We start from the raw sequence: 18,696 nt of genomic DNA, 5'->3' as shown, positions 1-18,696 counted from the left end.
AAGTCTTTCTATACTATACTATAATTAATTTCACGCTTTATATACATTCAGAAATTTTATTACACTATCAGTTAAGCTTTATAGAAATTAATTATCATTAAAAAACCTTTCAGCCGGGCGGTGGTGGCGCACGCCTTTAATCCCAGCACTTGGGAGGCAGAGCCAGGCGGATCTCTGTGAGTTCGAGGCCAGCCTGGACTACCAAGTGAGTCCCAGGAAAGGCGCAAAGCTACACAGAGAAACCCTGTCTCGAAAAACCAAAAAAAAAAAAAAAAAAAAAAAAAAAACCTTTCAACATTCTTGTTTTATAGAGTCCTTGATCTATTTCCTCTGTTGCTCTTATTTCAGAAATAATTTGAATTTCTTAATGGGTTCTTGGTGGCCCAACCTTGAAGATCTTTATGAAGCAAATGTTCCAGTGTATAGGTTTATTCAGCGACCTGGAGATCTGGTCTGGATAAATGCAGGCACTGTTCACTGGGTTCAAGCTATTGGCTGGTGCAACAACATTGCTTGGAATGTTGGTCCACTTACAGGTATTTTAAAAGAATATGCTTGAATAAAGATTTAACCTTAAAAAATAATAATAATAAACGTATTTTTTCTTAAGAAGAAATTGTCTCCTTTTTAGTATAAGTTTTTAGTATAAAAGTTAACTATTGAGAATCTAAAACCATAAATCCTTAGCAAATGAAAGGTTTATATACATGGAAAATAAACTTGTAATTTTTAGAATCTTTGATTTTGTTTTATAGAATGGAGAAAAAAACTAAGTAAAAATACATTCTTTTAGATTTTCCTTTTTTTGTCCTGTATTAATGTTTTATGAAATACAGTTTGAATTATGGTTATCCTCAGGCAATATTTCCTAGAGATTAAGAATGTGGCCTTTGGAGCCAGAAAGACCTGGTTTGGGACTTGGACTTGACTTTTCTAAGTTTGAGCAAGTTACTTAATTTCTCCAGTTCTTGATTTCTTCATCTGGTGATGGTAATAAAATCAATAAGGAAATGCTAAGAATTAAATGAGATAATGGATAAAAAAATTAGTTAAACACAATGCCTGGCACATGATAATAGCAGGCACTCTGTATATGATTACTACTGATATTATTGCCATAATTATCACAAAACAAATTTTTTTTTTGTAAGCCAGGCATTGGTGGTGCATGTCTTTAATCCTAGTACTTGGGAGGCAGAGACAGGCTGATCTCTGAGTTTGAGGCCAGCCTGGTCTGTAGAATAAGTTACAGGACAGCCAGAGTTACACAGAGAAACCCTGTCTCAAAAAAAAAAAGAAAAAAGAAAATTTTTGTAGTGCTTTGAAATTTTCATGAGGTGATAATGATTATCTTTACATCTTTTGATAGTTTTTTTTTTTTTTTAACTTTTTCCCCCCAGCCTGCCAGTATAAGTTGGCAGTAGAACGGTACGAATGGAACAAATTGCAAAGTGTAAAGTCAATAGTACCCATGGTTCATCTTTCCTGGAATATGGCACGAAATATCAAGGTTTCAGATCCAAAGCTTTTTGAAATGATTAAGTAAGTGCTTTTTAAAATTGCTGTACTGAATTCTTGGGCGGTGGGGGGGGGGATTGTTAACTGTCAAATACTTTTTCCCCCATAGAATTATGTTAACATCGAAACAAGATGATCCAGAAGTCTAGCAAAATATTAGAATCTGCTTGTTACAAATATAGTTCCTTTCCAAATAGCCCACAATGGTTTCAACAGGAATAAAGTTATAAATTGTTCTACAGCAGAAGATTCAGTTTCTAATGCTTTCCCACTTTTCTCTGAACTACTGGATTTCTTAGTAGAATTTTAAGTGTAATATTAAATGTCTACTTTTAGTCAGTGAAGGAAGAATATACAGAATAATTGTTGTTACAGAGAAGTTAGTATAGGGAGTTGCCTAAAATGTCAGTTTTTATTATCTTATAATTGTTCACCATATTTTAGCTGTTTTAAACTTTATATGTTTGTATAAATTCTTATCTTAGTTTGAATATGTATATATACTAGTAACCCATTGTCAGGTTCTACTTTGAAGTAATATTTTCAAACAGTTTTTTAAAATAATAATGTAAGTTTCACTCCCCAGAGACAGGGAATTCTGGTTTATATATAATATATATATTATGGCTGGGGTGATGGTAAGTCAGTAAATTACCCAAGTCAAAAGCTGAATATGGCAGCTGGTGTCTCAGCACTTGTGGGCAGAGACTGCCAGAATCCTGAAGTTCATTGGTCATCGGCCCAGCTAAATTGATGAACTCCAGATTCATTGGGAGATCCTGTCCCCAAATATAGGTGGAGAGCCATTTGAGAAAGACATCTGACATCAACATGCATGTGTACCAGCACATGCAAAAATACATACAAAGTGTTCATACACACAAGATATATGGGAAATGATGGGTTTAACTGAGTCCTTTATTTTTTGAAAAACTTTTAAACACTGAATATGTATCAGAGAAGTTATAATGTATATTTCCTAAGTTTATTTGACTAATCTCTTTTACAGAATTGGCCTCAAAACTTCATTTTGACATGTTCTGCTTTACACTTACTGATATTTTGCTATAGTATATATATATATTAAGTACTTCTCATGCAGGTATAACAATATAGTATGTGCTGTTTTCAAAATACTGTCTTTTTAAAATAATCTTAGTTATTTAAAATGATTTCAAACCTAAATCCAAATTTTATGTGTAGGCAAGGTCTGAACTCTCTCTTTTTTTTTTTTTTTTGGTTTTTCGAGACAGGGTTTCTCTGTGTAGCTTTGCGCCTTTCCTGGAGTTCACTTGGTAGCCCAGGCTGGCCTCGAACTCACAGAGATCCACCTGGCTCTGCCTCCCGAGTGCTGGGATTAAAGGCGTGCGCCACCACCGCCCGGCCTGAACTCTCTTATGGCAGTCTTTTATCATTTGCACTATTTTACCTCATCCTAGGACCAGGTAAAATATATATGAAGATAAAAAGGAACAAAATCAAAGCATAAAATATAATGTACTTATCATGCCTTTACAAATTGGATAGTAGGCACCATACTCACCATATGCGCATACTTGATCATGCCTGGGCCTTGTCTTACTCATTTAAGCTATTATGTCTCAGAATAGTTACTTTGCTTAAAATAGCAAATTTATTGCTTACTGATCGTTTGGTTTTGGTGGGTAGAGTTATTGACCATGTTGAATAACTCAGATTATCAAAAGGTAAAGAGATGATTTAATTATTTACTAACATTTGTTCTTTTTGCTCTTGAAATGGGATATCACCCTGTATCTCAAACTGGCCTGGAACTTACTATGTAGTCCAGTATGGCAATGAACTCTTCTTAGCAATTCTCCTATCTGCCTGACCCTCTTGAGTTCTAATGATTTACAGGCATGAACCACCACTGATGAGACAGTATAATTGAAAAAAGCTGTTAAGTGATATCTATGTAGATTGGGTAGTTCATTCCATTCCATTTTGAATTGATTAGGGTTTTATAATTGGAAACAGATTTATAAAAGCCATTAAGTTGTAATTCCTACTTAGCACAGTAGTCCTCTCTTTTAACGTTTATAATTTATGATTATCCAGCAGCTTTTTGAAAATTCTCTTTAGTTTAAATGTTTTATAAATTGGTTTAAAATTTACCTGCTTTTTTTTTCTCAGTTCTTTAAATATAATTAAATTAGGTTTGAAACCTGTTCAAGAACTGTTTGAGAACCAGTTGTATTACTAAAGGACATACAGTGGTATAAAGATAAATTTGCTAATTTTGCAGGGCATAATAAGTTGGACTTTCTTTGGATGGCCAGTTCCCTAATAAGACATGGAGACTTATCAATTATGGCTTTAGTTTAGGCTTGTTCCCAACTAACTCATATAACTTAAATTAACCCATTTATATTAATCTACATTCTGCCATGTGGCTCATTACCTCTCCTCCATACTGTATGACTGACTCCCTCCACAGCTCACTGGCGAATATCGCCTCTCTTCATCCCAGAGTTCTTCTCTTTCCTGAAGTCCTTCCTATCCTCTTTTGCTTAGCTATTGGCTTTCAGCTCTTTATTAAACCAATCAGAAGGTGCCTAGGCAGGCAAGGTAAAATAGCGACACATCTTCACACAGTGTGATCAACTATCCCTCAACATTCTGGTGCTGTAATAGGAAGAGACTACCATGTAGGAGGTCTGAGAGGTGATGTATTTATAGGTATAAAATACAATAGAAAAATATTTGGGTAGAGATGATAAGAATGCTACTTTTACTAAAGGCACGAGGGGAGATACCTGAGACTCAAGGTGGATTCTGTGCTTACACCTGAATAATGAGGAAAAGTGCTGACTACTGTGATAAAAAAGACCAGTGTGACTAGAGCCAGTGTAAAAAGAAAAGTGATAGTGACTAGATCAACGTAACAAAATGAAGTTTGTCCATGAACTTTTGGGACATGGTAAGAAGTTCATATATTGGTTCTAAATGTTGATGCTCACCATCAGAGGGTTTTAAGCAGGAAAGGAAGATGTTTCAGCTCCACTATAAGAAAATAGACACGATTGTTTTGTGGGGAACAGAATCCGAAAGGCAAGGTTAGGTTTATCCTCTTTCTTCTCTTTATTGTTGTGATGTCTTGCGCACCTGTATTTACCTGTTTTCCATTTTACGTGACACTACAAAATGTCTAATTATCTGGCTCTTGATTGCATTCCTCATTAAATTAAAAATTCTGCTCCCAACTTGGATCACCAGATGTGATTAAGAAGCTTTTTTTGTAATTGTACCAATTGAAAGTGGTAACCACCAGTATAAGCCTCTTAGCCTTGCTTCATAAGATTCCTTTAACAATGCATTAGTCATTGCTATAAAGTACACTTTTTACCAACCAAACATCTTGCTTTCATATAATAAATATTAACGATCTTTTGTTTGATGACTGACTACAAGCTCTGGGCTACTCACTGAAGATTTAGTTTAATTAGTGCACATAAGTAAACAGAATGAAAGAAGTACAATAAGTCCATTGGAGTCTTCCAGAGTCTAGGAAAGTTCTTTTAACTGTACGTTCTCCTGAGTTCAATCCCCAACATTGCCAAAACACAAAAAGAAGCTATGTGTTCTAGGGAGACATATAATTTGTATAAACATTGAAAATATAGACAGGATAAGAATGGCACCTAAAGTCAACTGTCTTACTTATTTTTCTATTATTGTGATAAAACACCAGGACCACGTCAACTTATGAAAGAAAGCATTTAATTTTGGACTCATGCTTCCAGAAGATTAGAGTCCATTACTATCATGGTGGGGAAGCGTGGCAGCAGGCAGGTGCTGGAGCAATAACTGAGAGCACACATCTCCATCCACAAGCACAAGGCAGAGAACTAACTGGGAATGGTGTGGGCTTTTGAAACCTCAAAGGCCCCCACTCCCTACCCCGCAGTGACATCCCTCCTCCTCCAACAAAGCCACGCCTCCTAAACTTTCCCAGTTCCACTAATTGGGGACCAAACATTCAAATATATGAGCCATTGTTATTTAAATACACAAACTTAATACTGCATCCAGGGCACCATCAGAAAAACACTTTGTTTTATCCATAAATGGAACGGTAGGAAAGCACTTCTAAATGAGAAGAAAGTTCAGAAATGATCTCAGCAAAGACATACAAGAGTTTTCAGGACAAGCATATTAGGGAATTCAGAATTTTGGGATTTTTAAAAAGGCAATAGATAATTTTACCTTCTCTGCAAAGTCTATCACAATGTCCTAGAATAAAACACATAGACTATTTCTGTAGTAAAACATATGCTAGTCATTGTGATGAGCTAAGTGAAATCTCCAAATAATTCCACGTTAACTTTCAACACCAAATGAGTTTATGAAAAATTGGGATATTAATAATATGCCATTATAGACTTGTATTTGCTTTTTTAAAATTGAACAATCTAATTATTCATGGGCTTCCCTTCCAGAATAAAAGTTAATACAGACAATGACATGCAGTTTTCACAGTAGCAAAAATTATCTCAAAAGTGATATGTATAATTATTACCCAATACTCATACTGAGAGATTACACTGCTAATAGAAATAACCTTAAGAAATACTTTTCAGAAAGACCTTTCTTTCCCGTTGTTTGCTTTTTTACCCTTAAATTTGTTAGTGTTCTTTTTTTTCCCTGAAAAAAACAATAACTTATTCATATAATAAATTCTGAGCATGCTTTTCCTTTTCCCCAACTCTTCCACCCCTCCGTCCACCCAATTCCATGCCCTTTCTTTTCTCTAAAAAAAGAAGAAGAAACACACACCCCTGCAGAAACAGAAACCAAAATATATAAGCAAAAAGCTAGTAGGACAGAAAATGCCCAAGCAAAGCAATATGAGACAAAAAGTCTACAAAAATACCACTGAGTTGAATTTGTTTTATATTGTCTATCTACTGCTGGGCATGAGGTCTACCGTGAAGTATAGTTAATATACCCAGTAAGCCTTCATCAGAGAAAACTAATTTTTCCTTTGCCAAGTGGGTATCAGTTGTAGATAACTTTTTGATTAAGGGTGGGAGACTGTGTCCACTTCTCCCTTTCAGTGCTAGGACCATGTTTGTCTTGAATGTGTGTGTGTGTGTTGCTGGTCTTTTGAGTTCATATGTGCATCAGCCAGTCCTGTTTATATCTGGAAGACACTGCTTCCTTTGAGTCATCTATCCCCTGTGGCTCTTACAATCTTTCCCTGAGCCTTGAGGGATTTGATGAAGACATCCCATTTAGAACTGAGTATAGCAAAATCTCTCATTTTCTGCACATTATTGGTGTGTGGGCCTACTGTGTTCCCATCTATAAGAGGAAGCTTCTCTGATGGCTGAGCAAAGTACTAGTGTTTGGGTATAACAGAATGCCATTAGGAGTCATTTTGCTGCTATATTCCTTTAGCAAAAATATTTGATTTTCCTCAAGGCCAATGGCCTATCCAGTCTCAGATAAACCTGTATTTGTACTGAGTAGGTTAGTAATAAGAAATGATGGTATTGCTTGGTGTAATCTACTAGTTACTTATCATTTTTAGAAGGAATTGCCTATACTTCTTTAAATAAGTCAGCATCACTCATGATTTTAAAATACACTCATTCTGTTTCAGTTTTCCAAGTAAGTGATTGAAATATTATCTTGATTACTTGACTCATTTCATAAAGCAATGAACTTGACTTGAAATGATCATGACCAAACACCTCATGAAAATTTTATTGGGAAGACCATAAATAACATTCTGTTGATTTCATTGAACGTTTAAATGAATAGAACCTTTTCTGCTACATATCCCATATATTCTCCTTCCTTAGACCATGCTTAGGTAAGCTTTCTTAGGTTTTAACTTTTTTAGTAGTAGAAGAGTATATATTAAAACAGACTTGATGTTGATAACATATTCTAATGAGAAGTCTTTAGAACTTTTAAAAGTATTTTTTTTTTGTTTTTTGTTTTTTGTTTTTTTTCGAGACAGGGTTTCTCTGTGTAGCTTTGCGCCTTTCCTGGAACTCACTTGGTAGCCCAGGCTGGCCTCGAACTCACAAGTTAAAAGTATTTTTAATGATGATCATTGTTGCATGATATAGGTCATTTAGGTAGCAAGTCTTAAATGGAAGGCAGAAGATTTAGAGACATGAATTAAAAGGTAATTGTTACAGTTTAGAGGAGAGAGACAAAAGTTAGAGAGTAAAACTAACTGTACTTGACTGATTAGTGGTGGAAGTGAAAAAGAAGTCTTTATTGCTGGACTTTGGCTTAGAACACACAGTTGGGCTGGAGGGATGGCTCAGAGGTTAAGAGCATTGGCTGCTCTTCCAGAGGTCCTGAGTTCAATTCCCAGCAACCACATGGTGGCTCATATTTGGATTTAATGTCTTCTGGCATGCAGGTGTACATGCAGATAGTGTACTCATATACATAAAATAAATAAATATTTAAAAACACAGTTGGACATTTGTGCTTATCAATTAAATTGGGATATAAAGGAATATAAGAAAAATTAGTGCAGGAAATGATTATTACCAATGTGGCTGGCATAAAGCAGCACAGAATTCTTCTTATGACTTAAATTTTTTAATTAAGCAGTCAAGTGAGTGAATGGTTCTGCTGACTTAGAAATCAGTCTGAAATACACATTGTAACTCTTGGGTAACTGAACAGTAATTACTTCAGGTGATAGCTGTCATGCTTTTCTGAACTCTTACTAGTTTTTTGAAGTACAGTAGTACCCACACAAAGCAATAAATTGAAGTCTTGAAAGTTAAAGCCGCCTGGTCTCTTCTTTTACTTTATTCAACTGTGACAATTTTCCAAGGGCTGGCGGTATAGATCAGGACTTGTATAGCTTCCAAGGCTCTGGATTCAGTCCTTCACTTTTAAAGTATAAGAATTTATATGTAACACATTGCTATCTACCCTAAACTTAGTCTTTTTCCTCCAACTTCTAGTTTGAAATTTTATAACCTCCTTACCATATTTAGCAGTTCCTATAGATTCATACATGTGAACACACTTTTTGGTTGAGCCACATGAAAAAGTAATTTGTGGGCATCATGACATCCCCACCAGATACTTCATTCTCACAAGAGTAAAGAAAAGCTACATATGCATGGGGCCATTTACCATATCTAAGGAATATGAAATTAACTAGTGTAAATTAATACATGCACTGTCCAATGTGGTGATATATTGTGAACCCTAATAAAATTTGCCTGAAGATAAGAGAGACAAAGGAACAAGCCACTGCCACATCTTACCTCTAGGACTCCTCAGCCTGAAAAGCCTCTAGTTCCTGTCTCCTCACGCCTTATATATACCTCTCTGCCCAGCCATTACTTTCTTCTTAGTGCTTGGATTAAAGATGTGTGACTCCCAGGTATTGGGATTAAAAGTGTGTGCCACCACTGCCCGACTCTGTTTCTCTCCTAGACTGAGTCAATCTCATGTAATCCAGTGTGGCTTTGAACTCACAGAGATCCAGACAGATCTCTGCCTCCTGAGTTACTTCCCGAACTTAAAGGTTTTTGCCACTACTGCATGGCCTCTATACTTAATCTAGTGGCTTGTTCTGTTCTCTGATCTTCAGGCAAATTTTATTAGGGTACATAGTATCACCATAGTCCATATATAGATCACCCCAAAAAAACTGTTTGTAGTTTCAATACTAAATAAAATGAGATATTTGTACTGGTTCTTAGTTGCCTGATCACAGGAATCATTTGATTCTCTACTTAAAATTCTGTTTTTACCCAGTCAAAGCTCTACTAGAAGAACTCTGGAGAGAATTTCTTTCATAAGGACCCAGTGAAAGCTTATGATCAGGCAAGTTAGAAACACTACAGACTAAATAAGATTGATTTTCAAGACTAGAAAGTTTTTGTTTTTGTTTTTAAAATTTTCTTTTTTACCTTGCAGTTTACGATTAGTACAGAGTTTTTAAGCTATAAATTGAAATGACTTTTAAGTGTTAACTTCTCTGATTCCTATTTTACAAATAAGATGTTCTATAGTTGTTCAGTTATAACTGAACAGCATTTCTCCCAACACTGCATAGGTGACACACAAAGGTCAATCCATAGAGAGTATAGATACAGTGTAATAATCCTGTTGGCCTTCTCATATGTTGCTGGGGTTTAATATATAATTGTGGAGTATTTTTGTTGTTGTTTCCTTTTTTCCCCTGGTCACATGATAAGCATATTTGCTTTTATGCTTGTTTTTGTTCGGGAAGTAAAATTTTTTAAACTACTCATTTTATCATTGACTTAGTGATTGATTTTCAGCTCTGTGCTTGATTTAAATGAAACTCTTAGATGACATAGATACCCACTGTTGTCAAAGGATAAACAGTTGTGATCTGATGGGTAGTATGAGAGCTTTGAAGATATTAGCTTGCTTTTTGTTGCTGATTGAGTAAGAGAGACCTGTCTTGGCTAACCACCTCTGGGAATGCTTAAAATTTGTAAAGAATTGTAAAGTACCATGTCAGATTAACCTTCGTTTCTTCTGTAATGTAGAAACTTAACCAAGATGCCCCTAAAATGTCAGAATAGCTCTGAATGTTCCTAGCTTCTGGACTCATTCCTGTTACTCTCTTGTCCCTAAAACTTCACCTGAAAATTAAAATTTTACAAGAAAAATTGTTTGAAATTGTGTTTGAAAAACTGTTCTTTACCAGCCGGGCAGTGGTGGTGCATGCCTTTAATCCCAGCACTCGGGAGGCAGAGGCAGGAGGATTTCTGTGAGTTTGAGGCCAACCTGGGCTACAAAGTGAGTTCCAGGAAAGGCGTGAAGCTACACAGAGAAACCCTGTCTCAAAAAACCAAAAAAAAAAAAAAAAAAAAAAAATTGTTCTTTACCTCATGGCATTCCTTCTTTGCATAAGATGGCTTTCCCTGTCTTTCCTGCCCAAATCTAAATTGATACAGTCAAACTAAGAAATTTCAGCTATGGAATAGAAAATCTCCCTTCATTTGAAAATTTTCTCTTCTTCCTTTTAGTGCCCATGATATCCTGGATAGCTTGTTTCAACATGTCAGTTTATGAATATAGTGTTTTCATTTTCATTCTCCTTATGAAGTTGTCCTCTAAAATTTCACTTCTCTTTTCAAATCAGTTTTTGGCTGGACTAGAGTCTACTGTGTAACTTCAAATGTACTATGCTTTCAGCATCCTTCTGTGGTTGTCTTTTTGTTTTCTTATTTTAATGTATATATAAGACAAGAGTCTCACTGGGCTGTTCAGGCTAATCTAAACTTCTTCCTGCCTTTGCCTCCTAAATGCTAGTAAGATTGTAGATACCACTATACCCAGCTGTCCTCTTTTTTTTTAGTTTTTCATCCAAATAGTTAAAAAGCAGGACTTGACTGTTATAGGATTGTCTTTCTCTAGCTGCTAAAATAATTTCTGACCCTGTTCTTAAAATGTACTTACAAAAAAAAATTGCATTTTTTATCTTAGACAATTTTGTTATTTGATTTATTCTTTAATTCTTAGTAAAATGACATCTTAACTGCTGTCAGATGAGAACGTTGATTCTATGACTTCCCTAGATTCATTGCCCTTGAATCTCTTGATTTGCAGTTAAATCACATCTTTTTAAAAGCCTGTCCATTGCTTGTCTCTAAATTCTCTACTTCAACTTCTAAACACAAAATTCCATTGTTAAAAATGAAACAAGGAAAAATGAAAGCAAGGAAAAAGTGTAGTTTGTTTTACATTTTCAGAAAACTTAAGTTTTTCTAAGACTCTTGTAACAGAAAATAAAAATTAGAGAGTAATGATTGCAGAAGACTATTCCTAGCACCCTCTAACTGTAGGTAAATTACCAAAGTAATTAATGGCATTGAAGGTTCATTTTATGAATAAAGACTAAAATAATACTCTATAGATCCACGTCTCTGTGTTTCAGCGTGGGGGTGAGAGGATAGAGGGAGTGAGAGTAGGACATGGAAAGTACCCGGAAAGAAGAAATACAACAGTATGAGATGGAGAAGCTTGAGGCTTCCTTCTTTTCAAACCCCTAATTCAACTAGTCTAGTGGCTTGTCATTTTTTCTATTTTCATAGAAATTTAGTTGTACTGAGGCCCAAGTTTCATCCATTTGCAATACACAGATAACCCTCCTAACTGAGCAGTTAGGGAATTTAATTGGCATATGGCAAGTGAAATACCAGATACAGTTCCCGTGCCTGGTTATTTTTTTATTCATTCTTATTTATATTATTTTGTTTGCCTTTATAGGAGTATAGTTGAATTTACAAATCTTCCTTAGATATCTGCAGTTTAGGCATTAAGAAGAAAAATGCTATTTTGAAGCTTTGCATTAAAAAAAAATACGAGTAAGATCTGTGCCTTTAGAAGTGAGCTGTATGGAACACAGAGGAGGGAAGACAGTAGCAGGAGCCAAAGGCATGGTCTTAAATTTTGCTGTGATAGAAGTTTTTAGCTGTTTGGTACCCTAAATATATACATATATACATACTTACTCTGACAACTGCTTTTAGGTTTGACATTTAACCAGAGCCTAAGGCATTAGTTTTATTTTTAAATAAGCTAAACATTGAAAAATTCAAGAAACCAAATACAGTGAATATCTTGGAATATGATCCTTAAAGAAAGCCTGCAACCCTAAAGTTGACATTACTATGTGTTTTGTAAGATTTAGCTAAATAAATAATTTTTTTAGTCATATCCCCCAGGGATTAATATTTATGGGTTCTGGAAATAGCAATACTTTACCCTGTTAACTAATGATGGAATTAAGATGAAGATAAGTATACTATTACTTTTATCTTGAATTTTAATTGTTTTACAATCAACTATTTATTGAACACCTACTGTAAATGACATTAAGACAGTGAGTAGACTAGATGAGACTTTTGCTTTCAAGATGATACTTAGTTGATTACCCCTTTATGGTACTTTGGAAATTGCTTCAGAGATTTGTCTAGTTCAGCTGCTCTGTTCAAATGGGAAATCTGAGTGCTAAGCTTTACAGGAGAGTAAGAATATAACAGTTCCAAGTAGTGATAATAAACTTGGAAAATTGGCACAAATTGTGAGAACTAGAAGAGGTACACATTACAAGAGAAGTTCCATTGTGTTACTATAACTGGATTCTACTGTTATCTTAAATTAAAATGTAGAAACTCGTGTCTGTTTCTCTTCTACCATAGTTAAACCAATTTTGTACCTTGTAGTTAATGAATTTATACATTATTCTCTATGCATGGACTCTGGAGTTAAACAGCTACACAGATGATGATGTTAATGAGTGTTTAGGTGGTATGAATAGAGATGATGTGTCTTCCTGCCTGCCTAGAATCATAGCTGTTCATATCTGGAATTTAGACCCCTTACTTTATGGATGGGGAAATTGATGCTTGAAGAGGTTAATCAATTCGCCTAGCTAAGAACCCAAGTTAACAACTCATTTAAACAAGGAGTCAGTTTTTATATATTAAGACCTTTATGTTGTGATGTTCGGATACTAATTAATCTCAACTATAAATGGCATGATATTGTCATCCTTAAAGTTGCTGAACATTTGCCCTATTTTTTTTAATCTGATAATATCTGAAAAACTGACAAATGAGCTGGGCGTGGTAGCTTACACTTATTATATCAGCACTTGGAAAGCAGAGGTGAGATTGATTATGACAAGCTTGAGGCCACTCTCAAATGCGATAGATAGATCTCAAAAATGTCTGGGAAGGGGGAACAGAAGACCAACAGCAAAAGGAAAATAGATGTTAGAACCAAGTCTCTTGGCATTATTTCTAATTGGTTTATCTCTTAGGTGAAAAAAAAAATACGCAATATTTTGTTGCTAGTAATGAGTAATTTTCTCTTATCTTAGGTATTGTCTTCTGAGAACTCTAAAGCAGTGTCAGACATTGAGGGAAGCTCTAATTGCTGCAGGGAAAGAGATCATATGGCATGGGCGGACAAAAGAAGAACCAGCTCATTATTGTAGCATTTGTGAGGTAAGTCATAGTTCTTGCCCACAGTTGTTTATAAAAAGGTGCTTTTGATTTTTTTAATCGATACTTTTTTTGGTAATACATTTTTCTGTGATTAGCATTATGTTCAGTTTTTATATTTTCTCATCAGATAATAATATTTAATGGTGTAATATCTCATTAATTATTAGCTAATCTTAAAAGTATCTACTGTAGCATCATTTGGCTGGTAGAACATTAACCAATAAGGAAAGTTGTGAGATTTTAGATTGGGAGCAACCTTGATGTACACAGATGTCAATAAACTGGGTTGAGTGTGGTATAGCTTGGTGTGTTTTGGTGTTTAGTTCTCTCTGGTGGAGTTCACAGTTCACTTGTCAGTCTTTTCCTGTGGCTAAGGGGTGCAGGAAGAGCAACAGCAGAGTGGTACCCTGGTCTGAAGGAACTTAAAATCTTTTGGAGGGAGATAAATTGCAATCAACTAATAGTACTGCACATCTATAATGAATGTGAAGGTGGGCTTAGTAGGAAAATGCACAGAGGGAAATAATTGATGTAATTTTCCTTTCTGGTGTTGGCAATAAGAGCTGACAAAAACAAGAAATCCATAGCTTTTAGCCCACTCTTGAATAATGAGTATGATTTCAGCAGGCTACAAACTCTACGGGTTGACTTAATAGGTACCATGAGTGGAGAAATTGAATGATTTTAGAAGAGGATAGGTAGTCTAGTGTGGCTACAATACTGACAGTACAGATTCTTCTCATAAATCCAGGTGACATGTAGCTTTCAGTATGTCTTGAATGTGGTCAAATAATGTGACATTTATTCCAAGTCATTGAATCCACCAGAAACTTTTGAGAAGTCAACAAAGTCAGATGTCTGTTTCAATAAAAAAAAAAAAATGATTAGAGAGGACAGAGAAAATGAGTCCCCTTTCCTATGCTAGACTAGAACATGGCAATGGATTGTTAAAATGGTATAAAATTTTAAATAAACGGTGGTTCTCAGCCTTCCTAATGCTGCAACTCTTTAATTAAAAAGTTCCTCATGTTGTGGTGATCCCAAACCATAAAATTATTTTTGTTGCTACCTTGTAACTCTAATTTGCTACTATTATGAATCGTAATGTAAATATTTTTGGAGATAGAGGTTTGCCAAAGGAGTTGTGACCCATAGGTTGAACTAGAAGATGAAATCCACAAGGAAACTCATTAAAAGGTAGAAATGAGGGACAAATTAAAGAATGCTTACAAATTTTCCAGCTCCACTCTTTTTAGGTTCATGTTGTTGCCCATTAATGATAATGGGAAATAACTCTGGAATTTTGAATTAGCTCATTCTCATTAATAGTTTCTTGAGGAAGTTAAATCACAGATATTGATGATCTGTTCCAAACCTTGGAATTTGGTGATTCTGGTGTTGACTTTAATTTTAAATGATTAAATTCATTGGGTATTTTAATGGTATATAACCTGATTAGAGTATGTTAATGAGGACATAGATTCGTTTTATACCTCAGAAAAATGAACATTGGGTATTTTAATGGTACATAACCTGATCAGAGTATGTTAATGAGGAAATAGATTTGTTTTATACCTCAGAAAAATGAACACATGAGCTTCTCAGCATGTGAGGATGATTCCTACACCATAGTGTTATTTTAGGATAGATATATTATTTCTAATGTATTTCTAAAACTTATGAGTACTATTTTTAAATATAAGGCTTATAACAAAATATTTACTATTACTTGCCAATTTCCTCATCTGTAAAATAATCAGATTACAAGCATTCATTCTACAGGTGTATTTTGAGGTTTGAGTAAGCACTAGGCACTATGACATCATCTGGCAATGCAAATATGAACCCAGTCTTTGTATATAAAGAGCTCAGTCTATGGGGAAAGGCACGCATTTGTATGTGGTCTTCTGTGATGAATTCTGTCATAGAGACATACAAGGAAAATAGTGATCACTTGAACACTATCCAAAACTAAGTTTTGGATTTAAAATTAACTGGCATTTATTAAATTTTTAAATTAAATTTTATCAGACTTTTATACTATTCCTTTCAGTCACTCCCCTAAATATGACTGCTACCGTGTTTTGGGATTTGGTGCAATGTAAACATTTTCAGTCTCAGTCTCCCCCTCCTCCCATGTTTTTAACTGTCTATAGTTCTGTTAAAGTAAAAGTCCATGATTACACAGAAGCACTACAATAAACACCACCATCTCTATTGACTCCAGTTTTCATTTGTTTAAAACAGGTGGAGGTTTTTGATCTGCTTTTTGTCACTAATGAGAGTAATTCTCGAAAGACCTACATAGTACATTGCCAAGATTGTGCACGAAAAACAAGTGGAAATCTGGAAAATTTTGTGGTGCTAGAACAGTATAAAATGGAGGACCTGATGCAAGTCTATGACCAATTTACATTAGTAAGTGCAATCAACATGTGAGTACATTAGCTGGGTTGGGAGGCAGTAGTGTTTGTTCTGCCACCTGGTAAATGGGAGGTAATGAAATGTGTAGATTTTCCTTTGGCTCAAGATACTGCATGAGGGAGGGTATATTTATATTGGTTCTATCACCTTCTCTTCCAAGTATTTATTCCCATAAAATTGACATACCATTTTTGATTTGCCTCTTGGAAAGACTAACCAAAAAAATTATTTTTAAAACTGTATGCTTTACAACACTATCATGATTTTCATATCGTTTCATCTTGGTTGATGGAATGATTGTTTACATAGTTAGTGCCCACAAAGTGAATCAGTGAGTGTGCTTTGAAATATACTTCTCTTTTTAGGGCTAATTGAATTTGTTTAAAATTGTGTACTAGCAGATGTTTTTAGCTCATGGGAGTATTTGAATAGCATTTAACTTCCTGGCATGTGGTATAACCTTATGAAATTCAAGTGTACTCACAAATCACAAAGTTTTTCATTGCAAGCAGCAGGTGCTTATGGGAAGCATTTCACACAAAGCAGATCTTAATAGAACTATAGACATAATTTATGAATTTTTCTTTTCTTCCAATATTTTCCACATATTTAATAAAAAACCTAACTTGTGAAGTTTAGTTCCTGTTATTTTCATTTGGATGGTCTTCAAGATCACTTCAAGAAAAAAGAAAATTACTTGGAATTTACTAAAAAGAGTATATTACCTGCCTAAGATAGATCCCGGAAGGCAGTTACTGGTAAAATTGTAGTTCATTTGTTAAATTGTTTTTGTAAAGCCCTGTCAAAGAAAGCAATATACGTGGTAAACTAATTTTCCAAGAGCTTTTGGAGGCACGGTGAAATAAAGGTGGTCTTTAGAAAAAGTGGCCAGGTAGGAGAGATCATAAGGGAAGTTGTACTGTTACACTGTGTAGCAAGGCTGTTGACCTTTAACAGAGAATGATTTCTTCTAATCTCATAAACCAACTGTATATTTGTAGCTATGATCCAAGAAGCACAACTAATGAAGAATACACCAAAATAGTCTGCCTTGCTTTTATTTTCAGGCTCCTCCATTACCATCCGCCTCATCTTGATATTGTTCCATGGACATTGAACATGAGACCTTTTCTGCTATTCAGGACGTAACCCAGTTCTGCACCACTGGTCTTTGTAGCTATCTCGTAAGGCTGCTGGCTAAAAACTGTGTCTATGCAACCTTCCAAGTATGGAGTGTTAACCAACTGGACAGGGGAGAGAGTACTGCTCCTACGTCAGGACTCTCAAAAAGCTAATCAGCTGAACTTCAGAAAAAAATAAAATAATTCCCATGTTTTGTATATATCTGACAAAACTGGCAACATCATACAGACTACTGACTTGAAGACAACCTCTTTTATATTTCTGTATTTCTGGGCTGATGAATTTGTTTTCATCTATCTTTTCCCTTTCAGTATTTTCCTTGAAAAAAAAAAAAACAAAAAACAAAAACAAAACAAACAAACAAACAAAAAAAAAAACTACTAGCCTAGCTAGTCATTTCTTTGTAAGTTAGTTAGCAATTTTAAGTCTATCTTTGGTCCACTTTTTTTTTAATGTGAAAAGTTAAGTAAGAAACTTTTTTACTGCTTTTATGTTTTTCTGTCTTGTTTTGAAACCATGATGGTTATACTTTTGGTTCTTAAATAAAACATTTAAAAAAAAATTAACAGCCAAGTCACAAAGATAATGGGTTGCACATAGACTAAGAAATAAACTTCAGATTTGTGATTTTTGTTTCTAATCTTGATGTAAATTTACACTATTTATAAATACATATTTATTGCTTGAAAATATTTGTGAATGGAATGCTGTTATTTTTTCCAGATTTACCTGCCATTGAAATTTTAAGGAGTTCTGTAATTTCAAACACTACTCCTATTACATTTTCTATGTGTAAATAAAACTGCTTAGCATTGTACAGAAACTTTTATTAAAATTGTTTAATGTTTAAAGAATTTTCTATTGTTTGAGTTTTAAAAAGAATTTATGTATAGTGCCCAATTTTTGTTCACTTTTCAAATCTGATTATATATATTTTATATATACTTATGTCTGTATATATAATATATATAGAAATCTAGATATATATGTATAAAGATTTAGAACTTAAATTTTTCTTGTTTTAAGTTTCACATCTATGGTAGATTTTTGAGGTGTCTACTGTAAAGTATTGCTTACAAAAAGTATGATTATTTTTAAAGAAATATATATGGTATGTATCTTCAAGACCTAAAATGTCAGACTGGTTTATTGTTCAATTGCAACTACTGCAATTACAGACAAATAAAAAAAATTCTGCCAAAATGTAGTATAATAGAAAACAAATAGTGATTGAACTTAAAACTTTAAAGGGAGTTAATACAGGCTTGCCAAATCCTATATATTACTCAGCATTTTATATGGGGAAAGAAACATTCCAGGATGAAGGGCCCTGTTTTAGAATGCAAATGTAGTAAGAGGCTTATTTTTTAATATTAGGCAATTTTGAAATCTTATGCCTTTCTGTATGCTTGACAGTGGAGTGGTTGACTACAAATTCCATATCACCAGTAAAATATATTAGGCTATATTAGCATTCACAAATTACTCCAAATTAATGCTAGGATTTCATTTCATAATAATAGTAATAATGGCACCTTGCATTTGTACCTCCATTTTCTGAAGTACTTGGGACACATTTTCTTTTTATAATACAGTTTTAAAGAATTTT

At 34.4% G+C, this 18,696-nt stretch overlaps 1 protein-coding gene across 14 annotated transcripts in view; it reads left to right on the top strand.

Moving 5' to 3' along the window:
* Kdm6a (lysine demethylase 6A) overlaps nucleotides 1-17,941 on the top strand; it is a 152,594-nt gene extending 134,653 nt beyond the window's left edge. For 7 of the 14 annotated variants that reach the window (XM_028854137.2, XM_028854135.2, XM_028854131.2 and 4 more), the window contains 5 exons: nucleotides 349-536; nucleotides 1,401-1,542; nucleotides 13,394-13,520; nucleotides 15,768-15,938; nucleotides 17,012-17,941. In XM_028854137.2, the coding sequence (XP_028709970.1) occupies nucleotides 349-536; nucleotides 1,401-1,542; nucleotides 13,394-13,520; nucleotides 15,768-15,938; nucleotides 17,012-17,041 (658 nt within the window). In that variant the 3' untranslated portion in view covers nucleotides 17,042-17,941. Of the gene's footprint in view, nucleotides 1-348; nucleotides 537-1,400; nucleotides 1,543-13,393; nucleotides 13,521-15,767; nucleotides 15,956-17,011 lie in introns of all 14 variants that reach the window. The other 7 variants (XM_028854132.2, XM_037198966.1, XM_037198965.1 and 4 more) reach the window with 1 other exon arrangement.
* The last annotated feature ends 755 nt before the right edge of the window (nucleotides 17,942-18,696 follow it).

This window comes from Peromyscus leucopus, chromosome X, assembly GCF_004664715.2.
Source record: "Peromyscus leucopus breed LL Stock chromosome X, UCI_PerLeu_2.1, whole genome shotgun sequence".
NCBI classification, from domain to species: Eukaryota; Metazoa; Chordata; class Mammalia; order Rodentia; family Cricetidae; genus Peromyscus; species Peromyscus leucopus.
Note: the sequence above shows the minus strand (reverse complement) of the source record. Positions and strands in the feature narration are given on the sequence as shown.